At 38.1% G+C, this 23,221-nt stretch overlaps 1 protein-coding gene across 2 annotated transcripts; it reads left to right on the forward strand.

Moving 5' to 3' along the window:
- Positions 1-5,167: 5,167 nt before the first annotated feature.
- On the forward strand, positions 5,168-22,726 carry LOC146673398 (NLR family CARD domain-containing protein 3-like). Of its 2 annotated transcripts, XM_085401687.1 has the most exons (10): positions 5,168-5,236; positions 5,650-5,782; positions 6,635-6,748; positions 8,026-8,145; positions 11,297-11,430; positions 11,596-13,378; positions 14,940-15,110; positions 20,869-21,042; positions 22,206-22,234; positions 22,448-22,726. In XM_085401687.1, the coding sequence occupies exons 2-9, from the start codon at positions 5,661-5,663 to the stop codon at positions 22,219-22,221; spliced, it is 2,634 nt and encodes an 877-aa protein (XP_085257813.1). In that variant the 5' UTR covers positions 5,168-5,236; positions 5,650-5,660; the 3' UTR covers positions 22,222-22,234; positions 22,448-22,726. The 2 variants fall into 2 exon arrangements, with proteins under 2 accessions (XP_085257813.1, XP_085257812.1); XM_085401686.1 differs by lacking the exons at positions 22,206-22,234; positions 22,448-22,726 and having other exon boundaries at positions 20,869-21,543.
- The last annotated feature ends 495 nt before the right edge of the window (positions 22,727-23,221 follow it).

Here is a 23,221-nt window from a genome sequence, read left to right on the forward strand (position 1 = left end):
ATGAGACGTTTAAAGAGAGAGACTGAACAGACCAAGAGAAAGACTGAACAGACCAAAGGTTCTGAACTGTGTTTTCAGCCTCTTAACCTGTTCTTCAGAACAATTCATTATTTTTAAAGTTCTTCATGTAAAACCACTGCACCTACTTCCTGCTGTTTAATGTTAGTCTGATGAAACTCACTGCAGTGTGCGCTAGGTAGGTCTATAAAAGTATTCATGAGGTGAGAGTGTTCGTTGGCACTGAAACAAAATGGCAGCTTTGCGGTCGTCGACTTTTTTTTTCTCAGAAATAGCCCGCAGTTCTATGCAGTCAACAGTAGGCGTTTAGAGGAGGAAACTGAAAAGCTGCTTCGGTTTATCAAGATTATCTCTTAATGCCTTCGTAACAATGCAGATATGAAGATTAAAATAAAATGTCTTGCTATAAATGTAGTGCAATAATAATCTTGCAGTTGTTGTACATGCAGTAATTTAAATGTATTTGATTATGCAGAGACAGATTTGGCTGACTCAGCAGTGAGACCTGAAGACATCAGTTATGGACAAACAATCATCAGAACAAGAAGGCCCAGGTACAGCTGATCTTTATCTTTGACTTCGGACAGAAACAAGCTAACTGCTCTCTTTGTTTCCAGCCATTATGCTAAACTAAGCTAACAAAACCACACCAATACTCAAGCTCAGGGCTCAGACTTATCAAACCTCTCATCTCTCTGTCAGAAGTAAACCACTTTCTCTAAGTTTGACCTGTTGCTAAGCAAGATATGCAGCAGAATGTAAACCTGATTAAAGATTCTCTTGACATCACGTAACAACACCAATATTAACTTTTAGTCTTGTACATGCAGAGCTGAATCTGGGGTGTGTTTGTGTGTAGTCCGTGAACACAGGAAACAGTAGGATATGTTAGTTAAGCACTGTTGATTCTTCCATATGTCTTGATACAGAAATGTATGTTTACTTTACATAATACTTATTAAATAAACAGAACTGAGAAATGTGAAACAATTAAGAACACATTCAAACAGATTCACCAGGGAACACAAGGCCATTGATAAGACTGCTTATACTAGCATATGGATGCTACTTACAACATGGAGTGCAAAGATACAGTTAGCGTCCATAGAAACTTCCCTCAACAAAAATTAAGACGTCTTGCAATAAACTGAAACCACAAATGTCCTGACAGGTAATAAACCTACTACTGAAGGTTATTTCGTAAATGCACAGAAGGAAATGTCCAGTGCATGGTAAGCTAAACTGGCTCTTGTGCTGCTTTAGCTTGAAGGGCAACCAATCATGTGACTGTAATTAAATTCTTCACCAAAAGGTGTCACTGTTATGCCAACAAGTAATTTTAGGTCCTATCAAATTTAATTTCAGGGGTAATTCACCTAATAATATGTTTATGATGCCGTTTTCTCTTATTAAAATGTTTTTTGTTTCTTTATGATGTTAGAAAGAGAGGAGATCCTTTAATACGGTAATCTAAGGCATAGAAGTCTCTCCCAAATGCTGTTCAAACCTGCTGTTAGTGAGGGGCAGCCAGTCAGAAGAAATAAGTGCTAAAGCACAGGAACTAAAACCATTTGTTTCAGACAGAGGATGAACCATGGTGCTATACCAAGGCCCAGCATGAAAAACAGAATGATTGTTTTAATCTGTGTGTTTGTGTTCAGACTTTAAACCAGATCCTGACATCATCTGCTCTTCAGTCCACCAGTCCAACCAGTGACATCCAGTTGCTGTTCTCCACTTGATGCCCCCAACACTTCAGACCAGAGTACAACATGACCAGATTTTAATATTTCTTTCTTACTAAATAAGAAAAAATATTTTCCTTCTTTATCTTAAAATTTAAAAGTGCATTTCCTTGTAAAATCAAATGTAGAATAAATATGTATGTTTTTAATGTCTGCAGTGACATTGAAATTGTTTTAATGTTTGACCCTGCTGTTGTTACTGTAGCAGGGATTTAATTTCTAAATAAGCTTTTGTCATCATGTGTGTTTGTCACGTGGTTCTGTGGTTTTCCCCAAGCTGTTGGGGAGAAAATTTCAGTAGTTATGTATTTGTTGTGTTCATTGATAAACTCCTCACATCAGTACTAAAAGCAAATAAAAATCATCAAAATGAGGGAATATTAATCAGTGTAAACAGGACAGAAAAACATAGAAGATGCCCGTATATTTGAGACTAAAAAGTTTTTTGTTTTTTTTTTAATTTTTTGTTATTTTTAAACTAATGTTATTTTAAAGTAATCATGGTGGTGAATAAACCTGATGCTGACAATAGAAAATCAATAGAAAATTTGTTCCTTAAGCTGGGAAACAAATTAAATCACACTCAGAGTTAAAAAACAAAGAGCTAAAGTGTTTTAGTATCTGATAAACTACAAACTCATGAACATGTAACCTCCTGGACCTCAGAGCTGCTCTAGTTAAACTTCTCCATGAATCTTGAAATGAGCAGGAGTGTAATTTGAAGGTTGCTGTCATCTTCTGGTGAAACCTGGTGTTACAGCAGAGCGGCCGCTTTATTAATGTCAGTTTAAGCATGAAAACCATTTTTTAAAATCTGTTAAACAAGTGAAGAAAATTCATGGAAATTTAATGGAAATAAAAATAAATAAATAAAATAAAATACGAGAGCGCTGTAAACACAATAATGACGAAGACTGATATTGAGAGTGACCTTAGACTTTATACTGAATACAAACAGAAATGCTCTTTGGTTTAATTTAACAGGCAAATCTCACGTAAAGAAGCCAAAACAAGAAAACTGACAAATATCAGAGTCCAGCAGTAACTGCTCCAGGATGTATTTTAGATTTAGTTGTGTGAATGTGACACAACTCCACACAAGTCCACAAAAAAGAGCAAAAACTCTGCTGTGGAGTAAATAAGAATATTATTTACTTAAGTTAAATTTGGCTCACTTTGACCCTTCACTTTTTGTCATTTGAAATTTGAAATAGTCGTATTGACCTACTGAGCAGCATCAAAGCACAACACATCCAGGTTTAACACCCCAGAACCAGCTCAGTCATCAGTGCAGTATATTTTAAAACATTTGTCCTTTTTATTTGAGAAGATTAGTCAGATGGTCTTAGATTTTACTCATGAGCTTGTTTTAAAGTACAAAAGCATTTCTGCAACGGACAATTGGGCATGAGGGTCATGAACTTCAAATCATATGCATCTGTGTTAAGTTTAGTTAGTTACTCTTGTTCATGAAGATACACAGTCATGTTGATTATCAGCTTTTGCTGGTCAAACTTGTCTTCTACAGGTACGACCTCGTACATCTGATATCTGATGTAAAGCAGGTTTTGTGACTATTTTTCTATCATATATCAAGAAATGTTTGCCCAACATTTTTATAATGTCTAAAGATCAGGCGAGGACAACACTGGATGACTGTTTTAAGCCATCATTCTGTGTAATTTGTGGTTTGTTGTGTTTGTTCTGGAACTGGATCAGCAGCATTTTATTGAGAGCACCAAAAAAACGATTATATAAAATTGATGACAACACCCTTTTATGCTTCCCGTGTTTCTTATTTATTTATTTAAGTTCTGTTCACTTAATCTGTTGTTTTACTGTTATTATGTATATATTATGTTATGTTACTTAGTTTCTACAGCTAAAATGCTGTAGAAACTAAGTAACATAACATAAGTAACATAAATTTAAATCCCATTTTGATTTAAATGCTAAACACAATAAAACTGTTGAAATCACACAAACCGTTGCTGTTACTTTACTATTTAAGAAATGACAGAACATGTCAGTTCACATCCGGAGTTCATGAGAAACAAAGTCACCCCAAAGCTGCTGAACTGCATTCCATTAACACACAGACACATTTACTGTCAGTACATTTGTGGCACATTGAATTCCTCCTGAGCCAACTCTGAGATTATGAAACACAAAAGCAAACATGAGACAAAAGTTGGAAATGAATCAATAAATGACGGCCCTGTTTGTGAGGGCAGCATCAAAGTGACGTCTGACCTAATGTTCATTGTCACTGATTTTGATCTTGAATGTGAAAAGGTGCATGGAAAACATTCGTGAAGACGACCTGCGATTCAAGACTAAAATAAACAAACAAAACCTTAATTTTCTCAAAACAAAATGATGAAAAAAAGTGTTTTTAAATCATTTCTATTTTTAAACATATGATCTTATAAAAAAAGCCAAACAAATAGAAAAATCCAGAGATAGATGATATCATCGAATACACAATTTGTCATATAATGAACTGAATTACCTTTATTCAAATGCTATGTTGTAAACTATAGTAGAAAATTAGTGCGTAAAGAAATCAGCTATAAAATCAGCCTCCCAGAGAGGCTGATTTTCTGAAGTAAAAAAGTACGTTAGTAAAACTGGCTAAAGTAAAGCTGGACACTGTTTGCATACAGTAACAATGATGATGTAAGATGCTGCATTTCTATATAAAGTAACAAGTTCAGGTGGAGGTGAAGTAGAGAAAAAGGTAACAATGTTGTACCAAAAAGTCCAACTAGACTTAACGGCAGTGTCGGAGGTCCACGGAGAAAACCAGAGGAGGCACAGCTTCCCAAAGTGTTTCCACCGGAGTGATAATGGTTACAGAAAATACATAAATACATTAAATAACTATCTAAAAAGTAATGCTGAAATGACAGGGGTGCTGAATATCATTTCCCTGCTGAAAGTATATCCCACAATGGCACGTTGTTGCTCTTGGGCAAGAAACCAATTTTTTGGTGATTACACTGTCCTTTAATTATTATTGTTTTCATTTATTGACTTGTTATGTGACACCAACATCTCAGCGCTTAGCAAAATGAGGAGTAGATGAAGGTTCGACCTTTGACCTGTGGGTGGAGCAAACCCTAAATCGGCACATGACACAGTGAAAGCTACTGCTGAGACTAATATCATTTGTATGCATGTTCAAATTGAAATAAGTACATTTTTTAAAAAATGAGCTTGTTTAAAAATATCTGAAGACATATTTTTAGTTGTTTAAAGTCGTTTTAGTTCGTAATCTGAGCACTCTGGGTGAGTGACTCTATGCTGGTGGCATTTATGCAAATATAAATCTCTTCAAAAAGCCAATCTGTGTCTCACACAGCAGTGTGAGTGAATGTAGTCATTCAACTTCCTGTGGAGAGGGGAGGGACTGCTCTCATAAGGTGAGGCGGAAACAAAGGATTAAAAACAAACAGGAGGACAAAAACACGGTGAGTGTTACTGTGCATTTATGTGTTTTTTAGAATAATCAGAAAATTAGTTCCTGACTGGAAAACATGACATGAATGTTTCGCAAGTTAGAACAAAAACGGTGAATGTTGTTTTGGTTAGTTTTGGTGCTCAAGTTTGTGACTTAATCCAGAAAGAAGCATGATGGATAACATCAAATCTTTGCTTCATGGTCACATCTTCCTGTCAGCAGTCTTTCTGTGGTTTTTAAGAGAGAACAAGGATCTGTTAATTCATTAGGTGGCGGGTCGAATAGGTTTATTATGTGTGTGTGTGTGTGTGTTTGTATTTAGGTGTCATATGTGTGTTGTATTTCCTGTTCTGCAAGTCACAGGTTTCTATAAATATGTTTGTCAGGATTTTCAACCTGCACTCACAGTCGTTGTTCTGCCAGACTGCCTAAAGATGAAAAGCTTAGCTGAGGACAGAGCAGAGTTTCCAGACATCAGCAGTATGTCCATGAACAGCGACAATTCTCGAGATTATCCTCCAGTCTTCAGTCATGATCCTGGATCCTCAGGCACAAAGTAAGAGACTGTTTCTGTTTTACTTATACAACACCACTTTTTGTCTTTTGCACAACCCACTCTCAATGTTGCACTTTTCTGTTTAACTGTCTTGTGTCTGTATCATTCACCTCTGTCTGGTGTTGCCCTGTGTTTTGCAGTCCTGTGTTGATTTTCTGTTATGTGTAGCACCATGGGTCTTGTAGGAACACTGTCTTGTTTCACTGTGTACTGTAACTCATGGTTGAAATTACAATTAAGCAACTTGACTAGATTTTATTATTATTATTATTATTATTATTATTATTATTATTATTATTATTATTATTATTTTAGGCTTTATTGACATTTTAGCTCTTCTCCAGTCATTTTGATCAAAGCACTCGAAAAACTCACACAGTTATATTTTTAGCTGTGTTGCTGTCTCTCTGTAATATGTGCTTAATCTCTTTACATTTTTCCCCATGAAGTTTTGTAGTTTTATTTTCATTTGTAATATAGCTGCTCTTCTACTTTATGTATGATTTTGATTTGGTTAGATGCTACACCTTACAAAGGAACATGCTCATAGCTAGACCTTTAATTAAGAGACTCAATTAACTAGCTTTGTGTGACTCATTATCCTTTTTACCAGTGTTTGAATTAGTGAATGCAGATGAATGAAAAATAACTTGGATATGTAACATAAAAACCTAAACAAAACTGAAAATGTTAACTATAGATTCAAGAGTCGTGTTAAAAGGATGACCATGGTTCCAGTGGCTTTGAGAACATCCAGGGCTTCAGCTTCATGAGTCTGACAGAGGGATAAGCTGCTTAATGGCCACCAAGTAGAAGAACAATCTGGGCTTCATTCTATATTTGTGTTTCCAGACATCAGCAGCTCAAACACAGAGCAGAGTTTTCAGGATCCATGTCCATGAACAGTGACAATTCTCGAGATTATCCTCCAGTCTTCAGTCATGAACCTGGACCCTCATTCACAAAGTAAGTGACTGATTCTGTTGTAAATTGAGCAAATATGATTTTGTTTTTTGCAGTCTTTAATATTATTTAAGAAGAATTTCAGTCTCCAGATGTGCAAAGCTGGTAGAGACATACCCTAAAAGACTGGCAGCTGCAATTGCAGCAAAAGGTGGTTCTACAAAGTATTGACTCAGGGGGCTGAATAATTACACACACCCCACTTTGTAAATTTTGTAAAAAAACATTTGTAAAAAATGTTTGGAATCATGTATGATTTTCGTTCCACTTCTCACATGTACACCACTTTGTGTTGGTCTTTCACGTGGAATTCCAATAACATTGATTCATGTTTGTGGCTGTAATGTGACAAAATGTGGGAAAGTACAAGGGGCCAAATACTTTTTCAAGTCACTGTATTTAGCCGGAGCAAAGCAATAGAATCAACAAACAATAGTCACAAAAACAAATCACTTGAATCTGCCTATGGTCTCATCTTTGAAAGGAGAGACATTGGAGGAGAGAAATGGGCATGCTTTGGCCATGAAACACCTGTCTCTGTGTAAATATAACTCAATAGGAAAAGACCCGAGTTCTTGAAAGCTGTATTCCAATCAGAAACAATGAAATCCCAATCATCTAAATTACGCTTAGTCATCCTAATCAAGCAGCTAAAGGTTTTTCTCGCTAAGACAAGTTCTGGGCTGTGTGCCCGGTGCTACAAAGAATCCAGCAGAGCAGCGCACACACGCACCAACCCCATCTGTCTTGACTTAATTACTTTTGTCGAACAACCTCTCACAAAGCAGCTGGTTTGCTGTCTCTCTGTATGTGTTTGACCTTTTAATTTTCTCTTTCATTTTTAAAATAACTGCTCTTTTAACAGTATACTTATCCATGATGATTAGTTAGATGATGCCAACTAAACACCTTTCACGTCAACATGCGCGTAGCTAACCCTGTGTTAAAATAGCGAGTTAATTAACTACCTTTGTGTGACTTATTATCCCGATTCCCGTTGCCAGGATTAGTTAATCCAGATGAAAGGAAAATGACTTTGATATGTAACAGAAAGAAATAAACAAAAAACAAACTCAAAAATATTAACTAAGGATTCAAAAGTGGCTTAAAAAGGATGACCATGGTGCCAGCTTCCCCTACAGAAAGTACAGTGGTTTTGAGAACATCCAGGGCTTCAGCCTCATGAGTCTGACACTGACAGAGCACCAGCTTAATGGCCAACAACAGGAACATAGAAGTAGAAGAACAATGTGTGTTTCATTCTGTGTTTGTGCTTCCAGACATCAGCGGCACAAACACAGAGCAGAGTTTCCAGACATCAGCCGTATGTCCATGAACAGCGACAATTCTCGAGATTATCCTCCAGTCTTCAGTCATGATCCTGGATCCTCAGGCACAAAGTAAGAGGTTCCTTCTGTTGTAAACTGAACTGAAGATGATTTTGCTTTTTGCAGTCTTGGGTATTAATTCAAATGGGTTCGTGGGGTGGGGTCACTGGAATTTTCTCAACCACTTTAGCGACAGGTTTTATTTAAAATTAAATATCAAGGTGTGAAATGACTGCTTTTGGAGGAATTCATTGGAAATTCATCTGGAAAAGTCTGGAAAGTCTCATATATGAGCAACAATTGTGTGTTTCTTTCAGTTTGTATGATTTTTTTAACATATTTATATTGTTTATCCATTAAGTTTTGTAGTTTTATCTTTAACCTCCTAGGACCTGGCATCCACATATGTGGACATCACATTTTGAGTTATTTAGATTCTTTGTTTTTACATTCAGCGGGTCCCAATCAGCACAAATATCACAGAGAAATTTAAAATGCATGCTGTGGAAGAGCTTGGGTCTTAGGATGTTACCTACTGCTCTCCTATCAGTGCATTTAACCATGATCTTAATTGGTTAGATGCTCCCAACCACACACCTGTAATGTGTAGTGATGTGCGATACCACTGATTTCCTTTCCGATCCGATACCAAGTACTTTTCAGGGTGGTATCGACGATACTGATCCGATACCGATACTTTAAACAAAAAAACGTAGTTTATTTATTGTATCTCAAATTATAGCGTCATAATGATTACAGGACATCAGATTACTTGTTCATCATATAGAAATAAAAAAAACTGAAGTTGTGCGCTATTTGAACACGTTGCCTGCCTGCAGCACTAAAGAACTCCGTGAGAGACGCGATTCGTCTCAACATACGCGCCTCATATTCTGTGATACGATTTACTCTGAGGTGTTTGACAAGGTTAGTGATGTTGCCACAACCAAACATGCCAACCCTCCCGATTTTTCCGGGAGAATCCCGGAGCCACCATTCTCCCGAATTTCCACCTGGACAACAAAATTGAAAAACCATATCGCAGAATTCATAGCGCGGCCGATCCAATTCCAGTTTCCAACAATGGCGGCAGCTGCTTAGTTTTAATATTACTCTTATTTCTCTTTCTGGGTCGCAAAAAAACCCAACTTTTAACATGTTTTCAGGTGAGAATGTAACTTCAAATATCTGAGCCGATCGACACATCATCTTCAAACCCCCGCAGGCTTTCACTACTCGGGTTAAACATGATATATAAGTCACTTTGATAATTTAAAAATGTTATTGTTTGGCTTTTTCAGTGTTTTGTTTGTTCGTGAGTAAATCGGTTTGGCTTTTAAATGTTTAAATTAAATTTAACTTTATTAATCCCTCGGGTGGGTTCCTCCGGGGTTTTCACACAGCTGAATAAACGTCAAACAGAAAACTAATTAAAGAAAGTGTGAGACGGTCGAGAGTTTACGCCAGCGCCCGGTTATGTTTTAGAGAACAAGGAGCAGACGGCTGAGTTTCACTCCACCGAGGGAACTCATGACGTACTACCCGGCTTTCTTTAGACCGCGAAGGGCGGGTCCTCAGGTGGAAGCAGCCTCTGAATTTGGACACCCCTGCTGTTTCCAGGCCGGCCAATAATAACGGTGACATTTAACGTATTTTATCCGATAAATAAACACTGTAAAATGTGCCCTTTTGATTGTCTCCCTAATTCTGAGGTCTCAAGGTTGGGAAAGTATAGCCACAACACCTCACTCTTGGAGCACGTTTTTGCCACATGTATCTCAAACCACGTCTCAGCTGTTTGTGGAGGTAAAATACGTCCGCACAATTAGGCTCAGCCATTGTTGTGAGTGCGCACGCCAAGGCGCTGCGAGACATTTATACAGCCGTATTTCGCACATGACTATGAAAGGTGGAAGAGGAAGTAGTTCCTTTGAATGTAGACAATCCGAATGTTATAGTTTCTTTCCACTGTGTTGCTGTTAATGATAAACTACAAATTAACCCTCAATTATTAAAAATATTGATATTTTAATGTGAGAATCGATCCTAGAACATAAATGACTGGTATCGGAGGAATCGATATTTCACTAGTAATGTGAACACATTCGTAGCAAGACTGCCAATTCCTTGGTTACAATTATTTAAGGATAAAAATTATTTCCAGGATCCAGCGCTATATCCATGAACAGTCACAAGTCCAGAGATTATCGTCCAGTCTTCAGTCATGAACCTGGACCCTCAGTCACACAGTAGGAGACTGATTCTGTTGTAAAGTGAGCTGATGATGATTTTCTTTCTTGCAGGCTTTGATATTGTTTCAAAGGGGTTTTGTCAGAGTGGAGTCACTAAATGATATTTAACCAACTCCAGAGTAGGTTATTTTTTAGATTAGAAATCAAAATGAATTAAATGACTGCTATTGGAAGTGTAAAGTCTGTGGAGAGCATAAGGCACCATTCTTCAAAGCTCTGGGTAAATTCTGTCTTCCAAAAACAGGGAATTATTTGGGTGAACTTTTTTTTAACATGCCAGTTTTTTTCTAGTCTTTTTGAGAAAGGCTTTGATAATCTTTTTTGTTTTGTCTTTTTGTTTTTCCCCAAGCAGGCTCTTTTTAAAATCGATTTAAAATGACGAACCTAGGCCATAAACATGAAGTAATATGGGGTGGCTATAGCTGAGGTGGCAGAGCAGGTCAGCCACTAATCAGAAGGTCGGTGGTTTGATCCCAGGCTGTCTCCTGCATGCCAAATATCTTTGGGCAAGATACTAACCCCATGTTTGCCTACTGGTGGTGGTCAGAGGGCCCGGTGGCGCCAGTGTCCGGCAGCCTCGCCTCTGTCAGTGCGCCCCAGGGCAGCTGTGGCTACAATAGCTTGCCATTGTGTGGGTGAATAACTGAATGTAGTGTAAAGTGCTTTGGGGTCCTTAGGGACTGAGTAAAGCATTATACAAATTCAGGCCATTTACCATTTTAATAGACTGTTTGTCCAAAACTGAGCTGATAGTCAGTTGTCAGCAGAAAGAACTTTTTTTATGAAGTCTAACTATCTTTGCCTATGTGTTAATGCATTCCAAGTAAATGTTTCTGGGTCATTCACAATTTATTAGCTATAGACATGAGCACTGACATGTCCTATTTCATTACGTGTTTCTGTCTTTGAAACAAAGTTTCCAGAAGGTATGTAAACTTGGGTATATTCTGAATTTATTTTGGTATTCACAGAGATGTGGCACTGGTTGGGGAGCCACTGTCCTGCTGTCCTTTGTGTCAGAATGTCTTGAAGGATTCATCAAGAAAGTCCTCCTGTCCCCAATGTGGAGAAAGATCCAGAACCAGACCTGGTCTGCAGACAACCAGTAAGAGCAGCTGTTGAAAAAGAAAGACTTAACACCTTTCTGCTGATGGACTGATTTTATTTTATTTTTTTGGAAAAACTGCACTTCTTATTATGCTATTGACACATTAACCAGTTTTCTTGCTCTCTAGTTTTATGGGTTTTTGGTTTTAATTTCTGTCAACAGATGCTCATCTGCAGAAAATTTCAGATGCACTAAAGCTCAGTCTGAGAACAAGATATGAACATGTGACTGAGGAAACTAATAAAACAGGATGTGGAGCCCTCCTCAGAATGATTTACACTGAGCTCTACATCACTGAGGGACAGAATGAAGAATTTTGCTTCCAACATGAGGTGAGGCAGGTGGAGAGCGCTTCCAAGAAGAATATCCTCCTTGAAACACCAATCAGCTGCCAGGACATCTTTAAAGCCTTGCCTGACCAACAAAGACCCATCAGAGTGGTTCTGACATATGGCGTTGCTGGCATTGGAAAAACCTTCTTGGTGCAGAAGTTCACTCTGGACTGGGCAGAGAACTTAGAAAACCAACACATCAGTGCGGTGGTTGTGCTTTCATTCAGAGAGCTGAACTTGGTCAGAGATGAGCAGTACAGTCTCCTGGAGCTGATCCATGATTTCTATCCAACATTACAGAGCGTCACAGCAGAGAAGCTCACTGTGTGTAATCTTTTGTTCATCTTTGATGGCCTGGATGAAAGCAGACTTTTGTTGGATTTCACAAAAAGGAAGCTTTTGTCTGATGTCACACAGAAGTCAACCATCAGTGAGCTGCTGACAAATCTCATCGAGGGGAATCTGCTTCCCTCTGCTCTCATCTGGATAACTTCCCGACCCGCAGCAGCCAGTCAGATTCCTCCTAAATGTGTTGACAGGGTGACAGAAGTGCGAGGCTTCACTGACTCTCAGAAGGAGGAGTACTTCAGGAGAAGATTCAGAGATGAAGCATTCTCCAGCAGAATTATCTCCCACTTGAAAACATCCAGGAGCCTTTACATTATGTGTGGGATTCCAGTCTTCTGCTGGATCACTGCTACAATTCTGGAGCACATGTTGACTACAGAGGAGAGAGCAGAGCTGCCCAAGACCCTGACTGACATGTACTCACACTTCCTGCTGGTTCAGATAAAGAAGAAAAAGCACAAATACTCTGAAGGGCATGGGACAGGTGTAGAGAAGCTTACCAATGCTGACAGGGAAGCTCTTCTGAAGTTGGGGCAGCTAGCATTTGAACATCTGGAGAAAGAAAATATCGTTTTCTACCAAGAAGACTTGGAGCAGTGTGGTCTGGACGTCACAGAGGTCTTGGTGTACTCAGGAATTTGTACAGAGATCTTCAAAGAAGAATCTGTGATCTTCCAGAAACCAGTTTACTGCTTTGTTCATCTGAGCATTCAGGAGTTTCTGGCTGCAGTCTACATGTTCCACTGTTACACCAACAGGAAGACAGAGGTGCTGCAGGACTTCCTTAGCAAAGACATCTCATCTCTGGAAGATCTTTTGAGCAATGCCATGGAGAAATCTTTCCTAAGTGACAGCGGCTACCTGGAACTGTTTGTTCGCTTCCTTCATGGCCTCACTCTGAAGTCCAACCAGAGACTCTTAGGTGGTCTGCTGGGTCAGACAAAGAGCAGTCCACAAATCGTCCAGAGAGTCATCAACAACCTGAAGGAGATTAAAACTTATGATAAGTGTCCTGACAGAAGCCTCAACATCTTCCACTGTCTAATGGAGATGAATGACCTTTCGGTACATCGGGAGATCCAAGACTTCCTGAAGTCAGAGAACAAATCTGTGAAGAAACTCTCTGGAATTCAGTGCTCAGCTCTGGCATATATGCTGCAGATGTCAGAGGAGGTTTTGGATGTACTGGATCTGATGAAATACAACACATCACAGGAGGGACGACAGAGACTTGTTGCAGCTGTGAGTAACTGCAGAAAGGCTCGGTGAGTCCAGATGTGATTAATAATATAAATTAGAGTAGATTTATAGTTTAGTTCTTTAAATGATTCTTACTATAACATTCTCATGATTCTTTTTACACTGTTCCTGTTATTTATTTAATTTATTTATTTATTAGAAACATTAAATGTCAGTTTAAGAGTGTCTTTTAAAGCTACTTAAATCCCATAAAAAACTATTTTTTACTCAATAATTTTCTGGTTAGTTAATTTTTTGCATGTCTATAGCTTCAGTTGAAGCAGCCATTGTGGCCACATGTGAAAAGGATGGGATAACACTGAATGTTGTCATAGTGATTTGATTTCAGCAGTGCAAATACAAAAGTCAGTGACAACTATTGCTGCGGAAACACTAGCTGGTAGTCAGGCTGTACACGTGGTATTATATTTGTAACAAATAAACAAAAATATTCTTCCATTGCTCACAAACAGTTTACAATCATCCACAAACAGTATACATTGGACTATTTACATTTGACACATAAGAACTGGGTAGGTCCTAATCAACTGTAACTTCCAATAATGTCAGGATAAAAGAAGCGTCTTAAGAGCTGCGTCTGTCATAAAATAAAACAGGTAATAAGACCAGCTGCCTATTTAGACTACGAGTGAAATGGCAGCTTACAAATGGACAGCAGACACAGACAAATAGGCACACACAGATACAAACATCCATTCCCACCCACATGCTCTCATATTGTCATATGTCTGAATGTTCTGCACACTGCCAAACATGGTAAGAAAACTGTTTGACTCCACAGCTAGTTAAAGCCCTGTTAGTCCACAGTGCCGATTGTGACTACTCCCCCTGTGCACAATTACGATGTATTAAAGGAACAGAACGTAAAAACGAAATAAGGAAAGAAAATACAACTTAACTGTAAATGTTACACTAAACAAAATTGTAAAGTAAAAACTGAAATTCCCCATTATCTTACACTTTATCCTCATCCAAAATAATTCAAATCAAATTAGTAACAAATATACACTCTGTGAAATCTGAGTAAAGTCATAGATATATAGACCTTTTATCTTATGCAAAAACATTATCTATTTAATAAATCTTGACAACATCACTACGAGCGGCCATAAACCACTGATCATATGCAAAAGAGACTAACACGTAATAGTCGACGAATGCATCTGCACATCCAAATCACACGACAGATGGAAGACAATGTAGCAGCATGATGCAGCCTTGCCGAGTCTCCATTCAAATTGTGCCAAAAGTGCAAACTTCAAACTATTTACCAGGTTTTAGGTTGTGAAGTAAAACCAGACTTATGATAAGTAATTTATGCCATGCTTATTCCTGAAAACTGTCCCTCTTTTCTCTCCTTGGCTTGCATATTAAATCTACAGAAAGATTAAAAATCGGTGGGTCTGACAGAGACTGGGAATAAATAATGTTTCATGTCAAACATTCAGATCAATTGAAACACTGATGTCAAGACAAAGTGTCCAGTTGTTTTTCATTAAGTGTATGAAGTAAATATAATGTGTCTTCTTCATAATAACATATTTTCTAACACATATGTCAACACAGACTTCACGATGTTTGGCTCTCAGAGAATCACTGTAAAACTGTGACCTCAGCTCTGATATGCAACAACTCCAATCTGAGAGCTCTGCAGCTGAGTTCAATCAAGCTGCGGGATCCAGCAGAGGCACTGTTTGCTAGTCTGGGGCATCCAAACTGCAGACTGGAGACACTCAGGCCAGTTAACTGAATCTGTTGTTATTTCTGAAGGTCTTTTGAACTGTGAAGTTATGTCCTTATAACTCAACTGCTGTGTTGTTAGACAGATGATGCAGAGGCACCGATCCAACTTTATTTTTTTTATTTATTTTGTGGTTCCAATAGTATACCTTAACTTTATTCATCCAGGACCTCTATTTTAGTGGGTGATTGTGGGAACTGTTTAAATGAACAAGATATATTTTAATTGATTCCTTCAAATCCAGCACGTATAATATTGGGAAATCATACACACAATTACAGGAATCTAAAAATCTTCAGCCCAGTATTGTACCAGTAACCATGACAGCTGGAAATATTAGGGGGATAATGTGGGTGCGACAAACACCAGAGTTTAGAGCAGCCGACTAATAGTCAGACCTTGTTCACATGCTGACATTTTAAAGATAAAAATAAACAATGAAATAAACAAATTCTAAAAGCATTATTTAGTTCTAATCCATGTGTACCAGTTGTATGATGGGTTCTGTAGGTTTAAGAAGAGCTGTCAATGTCTACATTTTTATTTTTTAATTAAGATACAAATAAAGACAGACTGTATGGAACGCCAGGACTGCCATAATGAATTAATTAAATACACCATTAAATAATTAATTAAATGTGTCAATAATTAATTAAAATTGGAATTAATTAATTAAATAAATAGTTATGACACATGTAATTAATTAATTATTGACACATTTAATTAATTATTTATGTATTTCACATTTTAATTAATTATTGACACATTTAATTAATTAATTATTGACACATTTAATTAATTATTTATGTATTTCACATTTTAATTAATTATTGACACATTTAATTAATTATTGACACATTTAATTAATTATTTAATGATATATTTATTTATTTCATTTTGGCAGTCCTGACGCCTGGCTCTCGTCATGAAATAATTTTATCTGTCAGCCTCACCCATCAAACTCAGGGGGCGGGGTTAACGCTGCCCATGCAGCTTCTCTAACATTTGATTGGTTGCCGTGCAAAGTAAGTCAAAACAGGTCGATCCTAGATAATCGATTGCTTGTGTAGACTTGGGGCAGCCAGGTATCCCAGAATGCAGATCAAATCACAAGCAGCAATGGTGGTGGTGTAGTTTTAAAATACCCCGTTTTTCTGTCACCAGCTACACTTTTAACAGTGTTTTAGCCGCGAATGTCGCGCCGTATGTCTGGTCAGGTTGTCAACATAGAACATGTTTGCAAAAGTGCTCAGATGTTTTCAGAGATTTCACTAGCTCTGCTAACAGTTAGCATGCAGAGCGCACCGAGGGGGTACATTAACCGGTTTGTTTACATATTCCACTCTCCGTGTTCCACATGTTGCATTCGCAGATTCTCATTTTCACCGAACGATCGTCTCTTTCCGCCTGGTCTTGTGTCTCTGTGCTTCTGTAACATAAAGAACGAGCTGACATTTTTCTCACGAAACCAGCGATCAGCTCAACAGACCCTCAGTTTACCTGCATGCATCCTCCTCCTCATCTGTCAGCTGTTTAACACCTGCTGCTAATTCAAGAAACACGCCTACGTTACCTGGTGATAGTCACAGTTTAACCGGGCAGCCGGTGCTCAATATAAAGCAATGTCAGCGCATTTTTCTGCACTAGATAAGTAAATATAGTGTTTTCCCCGAGCGCAGAGCTGCTGGAGCTTGTTTCCTTACAGAGCACTTTATAGGCGAACAGCTTTATCAGCGGCTGATGTCCAATCACCGGCACACAGCTTTCAAACCTCAGCTGAGTTTTAGCTCTCAGTGGTTAAACGCTGGACTTCATTCACTCAGGTTCTGTCTGTCGGGTCACGTTTACTTCGCTGTTTTATTTACAACTGAGCAAATCGGTTTGGCTGAGGTTAAAGTTACGTTTCATAACTGCATAGTTTCACAGACGTTTAATGGTTCACTGGCACATGTGTTAGACTGAACTATCATCTAAATATCATCTGTTTTTTAATAGTTATTCAACTGTATTCTAAGCACCAGCTGTCTGTTAGAATGTGTTTTTTTTCTCTCTCTGTTGGCAGAGGTATAAAAATGCGCAGGAAAATCTGACGTGCATGGCGAACTTCACCGACGATATTTAGGGAGGAATAAACACACATCAAACATAAATGAACCATTTGTCTGTCTCCATAATTGAGAGAATTTTCTCTTCTTATGTCAACACTCTCTCTCTCTTTTTTTTTTCTTTTTTTTTGCTTTTTCGGTCATGTTATGTTTACCTGTCAAAGGCTTGTTACAAACTATGAAACACATTGTGCAGACTTCTGGATGTTAGAAGAAAACGAATACTGCTCATGAATGAGACTAAAGGCAGGAAGGTGTCCTTTAAAACTAAACATGTTAATAGGACCTCCCTGTTTATATCATAGTTTATGATATAGCACGTGTATTTCAGTAATAGCCTGCTGAGGCCACTATACGTGCTGGCCTCATATCAAATGTGAAGGCAGACTGAGTCTATGTTTGACGTTTTTTATATCTAATCTTCCTTTTCAAACATTTAAACAGCAGCGAGTCTGCAGCTGAGGGAATACAAATTCAAATTGTCGGAACAGGTTTGCTCGTTTCTTGGATTCATTTGGTGATTTATTAAATGTATAACTGTTATTCTAATCTGCTGCTGGGTCTCTTACACTTTTCTTTATGCTGTATATTTTCACGTCTCTGGAATAGTTGGCAGTTAGATAGTCAGCTGGGAAACTTTGTGTTAACTCATGGAGCGGAGGATATCGTGGATATGCTGACCTCGCTCCGTGGTGTACAGAGCGAGGTCAGCATGATTAATATTCACAATAAAAATATTAGCCGAACATCATGAAGTCTGTATGTGTTTCATAGTGTCGAACAACCTTTGTACAGTTAAAGCCAGCAGTTACTACATGACGGAAACACCAACGTTATCTCTTTTATGTGTTTATACACAGGTCACGCTGATTACTGAACAAAAACCCAAAGATCAGATGTTAAACAGATTTATTTGCTCTCTCTCCTCCTTAAACATGTTTTTAATGTTAGTTATAATTCAGAATTGGCAACTGAAACACGTAGGACACATAAGAACATCAGGAAATAAAACACCGATAAATATAACCTCAGTAAAAGAAGTCAGCGGGGGTTACTACAGCTGTGTACCGGGGCCTGCGCTTTGTCGGTGGGATTGCTTGCGAGGCGAGCGGGTCTATCCCACGCTTTGCCGTGAGACTGGGACGACATCTCCGAAATCATCGAAACACTTTTGCAAAGAGGCTGTATCTTGACAAACCGACCAGACACATGAAGATTAAACCACTACATTCTAAAAAAATATTAAAACGGTATTTGGTAACACACAAACAGGGTTTTTCAAAGCTCAGTTCTGTTAGCTTCCACATGCCGGTTGTTGTGTGCTAGAAACAATGGCCACCAGGCCAAAGCAATGGTTTTGACTCGATCAGCGTTAACCCCGCCCCCTGAGTTTGATGGGTGAGGCTGACAGATAAAATTATTTCATGATGAGAGCCAGGCGCCAAGACTGCCAAAATGAAATAAATAAATATATCATTAAATAATTAATTAAATGTGTCAATAATTAATTAAATGTGTCAATAATTAATTAAAATGTGAAATACATAAATAATTAATTAAATGTGTCAATAATTAATTAAAACGTGAAATACATAAATAATTAATTAAATGTGTCAATAATTAATTAAAACGTGAAATACATAAATAATTAATTAAATGTGTCAATAATTAATTAATTACATATATCATAACTATTTATTTAATTAATTAATTCCAATTTTAATTAATTATTGCCACATTTAATTAATTATTTAATGGTGTATTTAATTAATTCATTATGGCAGTCCTGGCGTTCCATATGGCTCTTCTAGGTTGTGCCATGCGTTTTGAGAGTGGTCCTTTCATTTACCTCATTTAGAGGTCTGAGCAATCACGCAGAATTTCACAGTGTATACTATGTTGTTTAAATTGTGCTTGGGAGTTTTGACTTTGGGATTATCCCGTTTTTGTTTAAGGGTGTTACTATCATGGTCTGTGGACAGACCATATGGAGTATGAGTGTAGGACCTAAATGCAGACACAGGGGAACAGAATTTGAACGTGAATAAAAAGCGAGCCTTTATTGAGCTGAAACATGAGAAACAAAAATACAACGCAAGATACCCGTGGGGCAAAACTAAATATCTGACTAAGCAGTGACCAGACTGTGAAACAACTAAAAACCCTGTCACGGTTCTGGGTGACCCAGTGTTTTTGTGTTTCATTTTATTTTGATCAGCCCCTGTGTGTATTTAGTCTGTGTCTTTCTGTCCAGTCAGTGTCAGGTCATCTGTTGTACCACCCCATGTCATGTTATTGTGTGTGACAATGGTGTTCGGGGCATGTTCAAGTCTTGTTTATATCTTCAGAGAGTGAATATTCATAAAGCTTGTTGCAGTGTTAACTAAGACAAATTACTATATTTGGTTACAAAGTGTGCTGTGCAAGCGTGGTTATATGATGTGAGTGCAGCCCGCCTAGGTTGTTGTGGTTATCTTGTCCACCCAGGTGGCTTCTTCACTGAGTGCAGTCTGTTCTTCTCAAGGCTGCTTGTTTCCTTTATGGAGGTCATGCACATATTCATATGCATGGTTTACATAGGGATCAAACAAAAGCATTCTAGCTTTTTAAATGGCAACCTACAACACATTAACCCTAACAACAATACAGTGGAACCCCGACTTACGAATACCCCGTTTCACGAAAAATTCAAGTTATGAAGGCGTTGGACGGCAATATTTCTGCCCGTGTTACTGCAAAATGCCAGAGTAACGAAATCCGCTGGCTCTGATTGGCTGAGCCTACAATGCCTTCCGAATCATGTGACAACCCCTTGGCTTCTGTTCTTGTGCTTCGCTGTTCCACTTGAACGACGTATTGTTGTTCTAGTTAGCAATTAGCCTATAGCCTATCATTCAGCATCGCATCACTCAAAACGCGCAATGGGTGCTTCGACTTACGAAAATTTTTGACTTACGAAAGACCCTCGGGAACTAATTAATTTTGGGGTTCCACTGAACTGGTTCCGCATTATGTCCACTGTACATAGACTAAATACACACAGGAGGTAATTAAGGGAAGTGGAAACACACGGGGACACAACTGACACAAATGAACGTCATGACACCACAGAGAAGGTGAAACTAAAACAATGCACACTGAACAAAAGACCTAAACAAAACAAAACAGGAAACACAGAGAGATGCAGACATGACACAGGCTTGACACACAAACAGCAAATACATAACATGACTCAGAAGACCAGAACAGACTTACACCAGGGGACATGACGAGACTCATAATTAAGGAGACATGAAAGGACTTAAACTAGACTACAACTTAAGGCAATAAATAACAATATTAAGACTTAGCTTTATCTCATAAACTCAACTAAACCCTTAAATTTAAGAAAAGCACACTACTTGAACAAAATATAAACATAAGAAACCAATACAAAAAACACAAAAGACTGGGTTTGCCGAGTACCAACTTTGTGTGTGTGTGGGGTTTTGTTTTGGGGTTTTTGTTTTTTTTTTTGCATGTTTGCACTTGACAATATTCTGTACAGTTTGCAATAGTCTGCATCTCAATTAGCTGTTTACTTGGTTTCTCAAAAGATAAAGGTAATTTAATAAAATAACACTCTGTAATTCACATGATTGTTATTCAGATTTGAGAACGTCACTTTGTCAGAGAACAACTGTGCTGCTCTGCTCAGTGCTCTGAAGTCCAACCCCCCCTATCTGAAACGTCTGGATCTAATAGGATGCAACCTGGAGGGCTCAGGAATGAAACAGCTGTATGATTACCTGGAGAGTCCACACTGCAAACTACAGTTTAAAAGGTCAGTTCACTTGACTTGGATTATGAAGGAAAAATATTTCTTTGGTTTTTGTTTATCAGTGTGTCTGCAGAAAAAACAATCACACATACAAAGAGAATAAGGATGCGTGTAGAAGGCTGACTTTGTGATGATCCACAGTAACAAAAGTAAAAGTTACTCCTCTTTTTAGAGAAAAAAGCTTTAAATGTGCAGTTTATATGGTAACATTGAACTGCACATTTAAAGGTCTCGTGTCCTAAAAGTTTCTGAATTGTTAGTTTCACATGTCCACAGAATCTATATTTCTGGACTTCTGTCCAAAACAACACAAGATCTTTTTTTAACCATGTCTGCATACCTTAGAAACTCCTTTCAGTGTCTGTGGATTCAAGTCAAATTGGAATGGGAACTACACCCACCTCTTTCTGTGGAAAACAGTAAACAGGAGCAGAGCAGCTCTTTAAGTACAGTGTGTATAGCTTTTTGATAGAGATTTGACACTGCATGGCTTCTAACTGCAAATGCGGCAAATTTAAATAAATATTTTATAGCCATTATGTTCTCAGAAACGGAAAATTCCTTCTTGAAAACAGATGAACTGTGAATTTGTCTGTATCAAAACTAAATATGACAGGAAATGTTACTTCTGTCCCATTCACAATAGCAAGCTGCTCACTTCTTACTGGACCTACATCTTAACAGGTTACACCAAGAAGCACTGGCTGATCAGTAATAGTAACAACAATGAGTTGATTGCAAACATTTGGGGCGACCATGGCTCAGAAGGTCGCCGGTTCGATCCCCGGGCCCTCTGTCCTGGTCGTTGTGTTCTTGGGCAAGACACTTTACCCTACCGCCTACTGGTGTTGGCCAGAGGAGCCGATGGCGGGACATGGCAGCCTCGCTTCTGTCAGTCTGCCCCAGGGCAGCTGTGACTACAACTGTAGTTTGCCTCACATTCACACACTGGCAAGTGTGTGAATGTGAGAGTGAATGAATAGTGGCATTGTAAAGCGCTTTGGGTGCCTTGAAAAGTGCTATATAAATCCAATCCATTATTATTATTAAATCCTGGATGCACTTATACTCAGTTTTAATGTTGTTTGATTAGTATGACTTTTTGTCATATGATGTAACAATTAATGTTCTCCTGTTCTTGGTCCTGTCTCATTGTGTTCCTGCAGAGTGACCTCAATTTAAATGCTGTATTGTGGTGAGTATTATTTAGATACTGTAGTGGGATTAATTTATGTATTTCACTGTCAATTCCAAGAGTATTAAAGATAATTTTAAGATGAATCATTGTTATATATATATATATATATATATATATATATATATATATATATATATATATATATATATATATATATATATATATATATATCCATCCATCCATCCATTCGCTTCCGCTTATCCTTTTCAGGGTCGCGGGGGGCGCTGGAGCCTATCCCAGCTGTCATAGGGCGAGAGGCGGGATACACCCTGGACAGGTCGCCAGTCTGTCGCAGGGTCATGAATCACAAAAATGTTTGATGTCTGTTTATTTTCAGAGTTAAGAAGCAAATGTGTCATTCCTCTCTGTGGTGAAAATGAAATGACTGTTTTCCTAATAAATGATGTGAAGCATATGTATCAGTCTTTTAATCTTAATCCGATCAAGTCATGCAGTGATTCCTGCAGAGTGACCCTGAAAGAAATCAGTGGTCAAAGTGTGACTCTACTCAGACAGTGTGGCCTTAACTCCAATGTCAAGCTTCAGTTCATGGATAAGGTCTTTGGAAACTGCTGAACTTCTCTTCAGTGAATGGAGTACAGGACTGAGGTAAAACACCTCAGAGTGTGCTGAGGTAATTTCCACTTCAGCACTGCTGTATGCCTTTACTTGATGGATGACTCGTATAACTCTAGTTAGTGTGTCGTTAATAGACTGTTGACTTTCCTACACTCTAAAACATTCAGCTCACCCAGCTAAACAAGATTTTGTCTTCAGTTTTGATTTATTTCCAAGAACAATCTGATACAGGTTTCATTGCACTCGTTTCACACCCAAGGACCAACTGAGTTTCATACCTCCAGATACTCTTCTGAGTTGAAGGATACTTTTCAGGTACAATAGCTTCCATCTAGCTAGTCTTCAAATTAAAAAGCAGACTTTCATTGTGCAGGTCCTTGTTTATTATTCTACGATGAGACATTT

Source organism: Rhamphochromis longiceps, linkage group LG3 (assembly GCF_057381845.1).
Source record: "Rhamphochromis longiceps isolate RC_006_pf linkage group LG3, R_longiceps_female_GT1.1, whole genome shotgun sequence".
NCBI lineage: Eukaryota > Metazoa > Chordata > Actinopteri > Cichliformes > Cichlidae > Rhamphochromis > Rhamphochromis longiceps.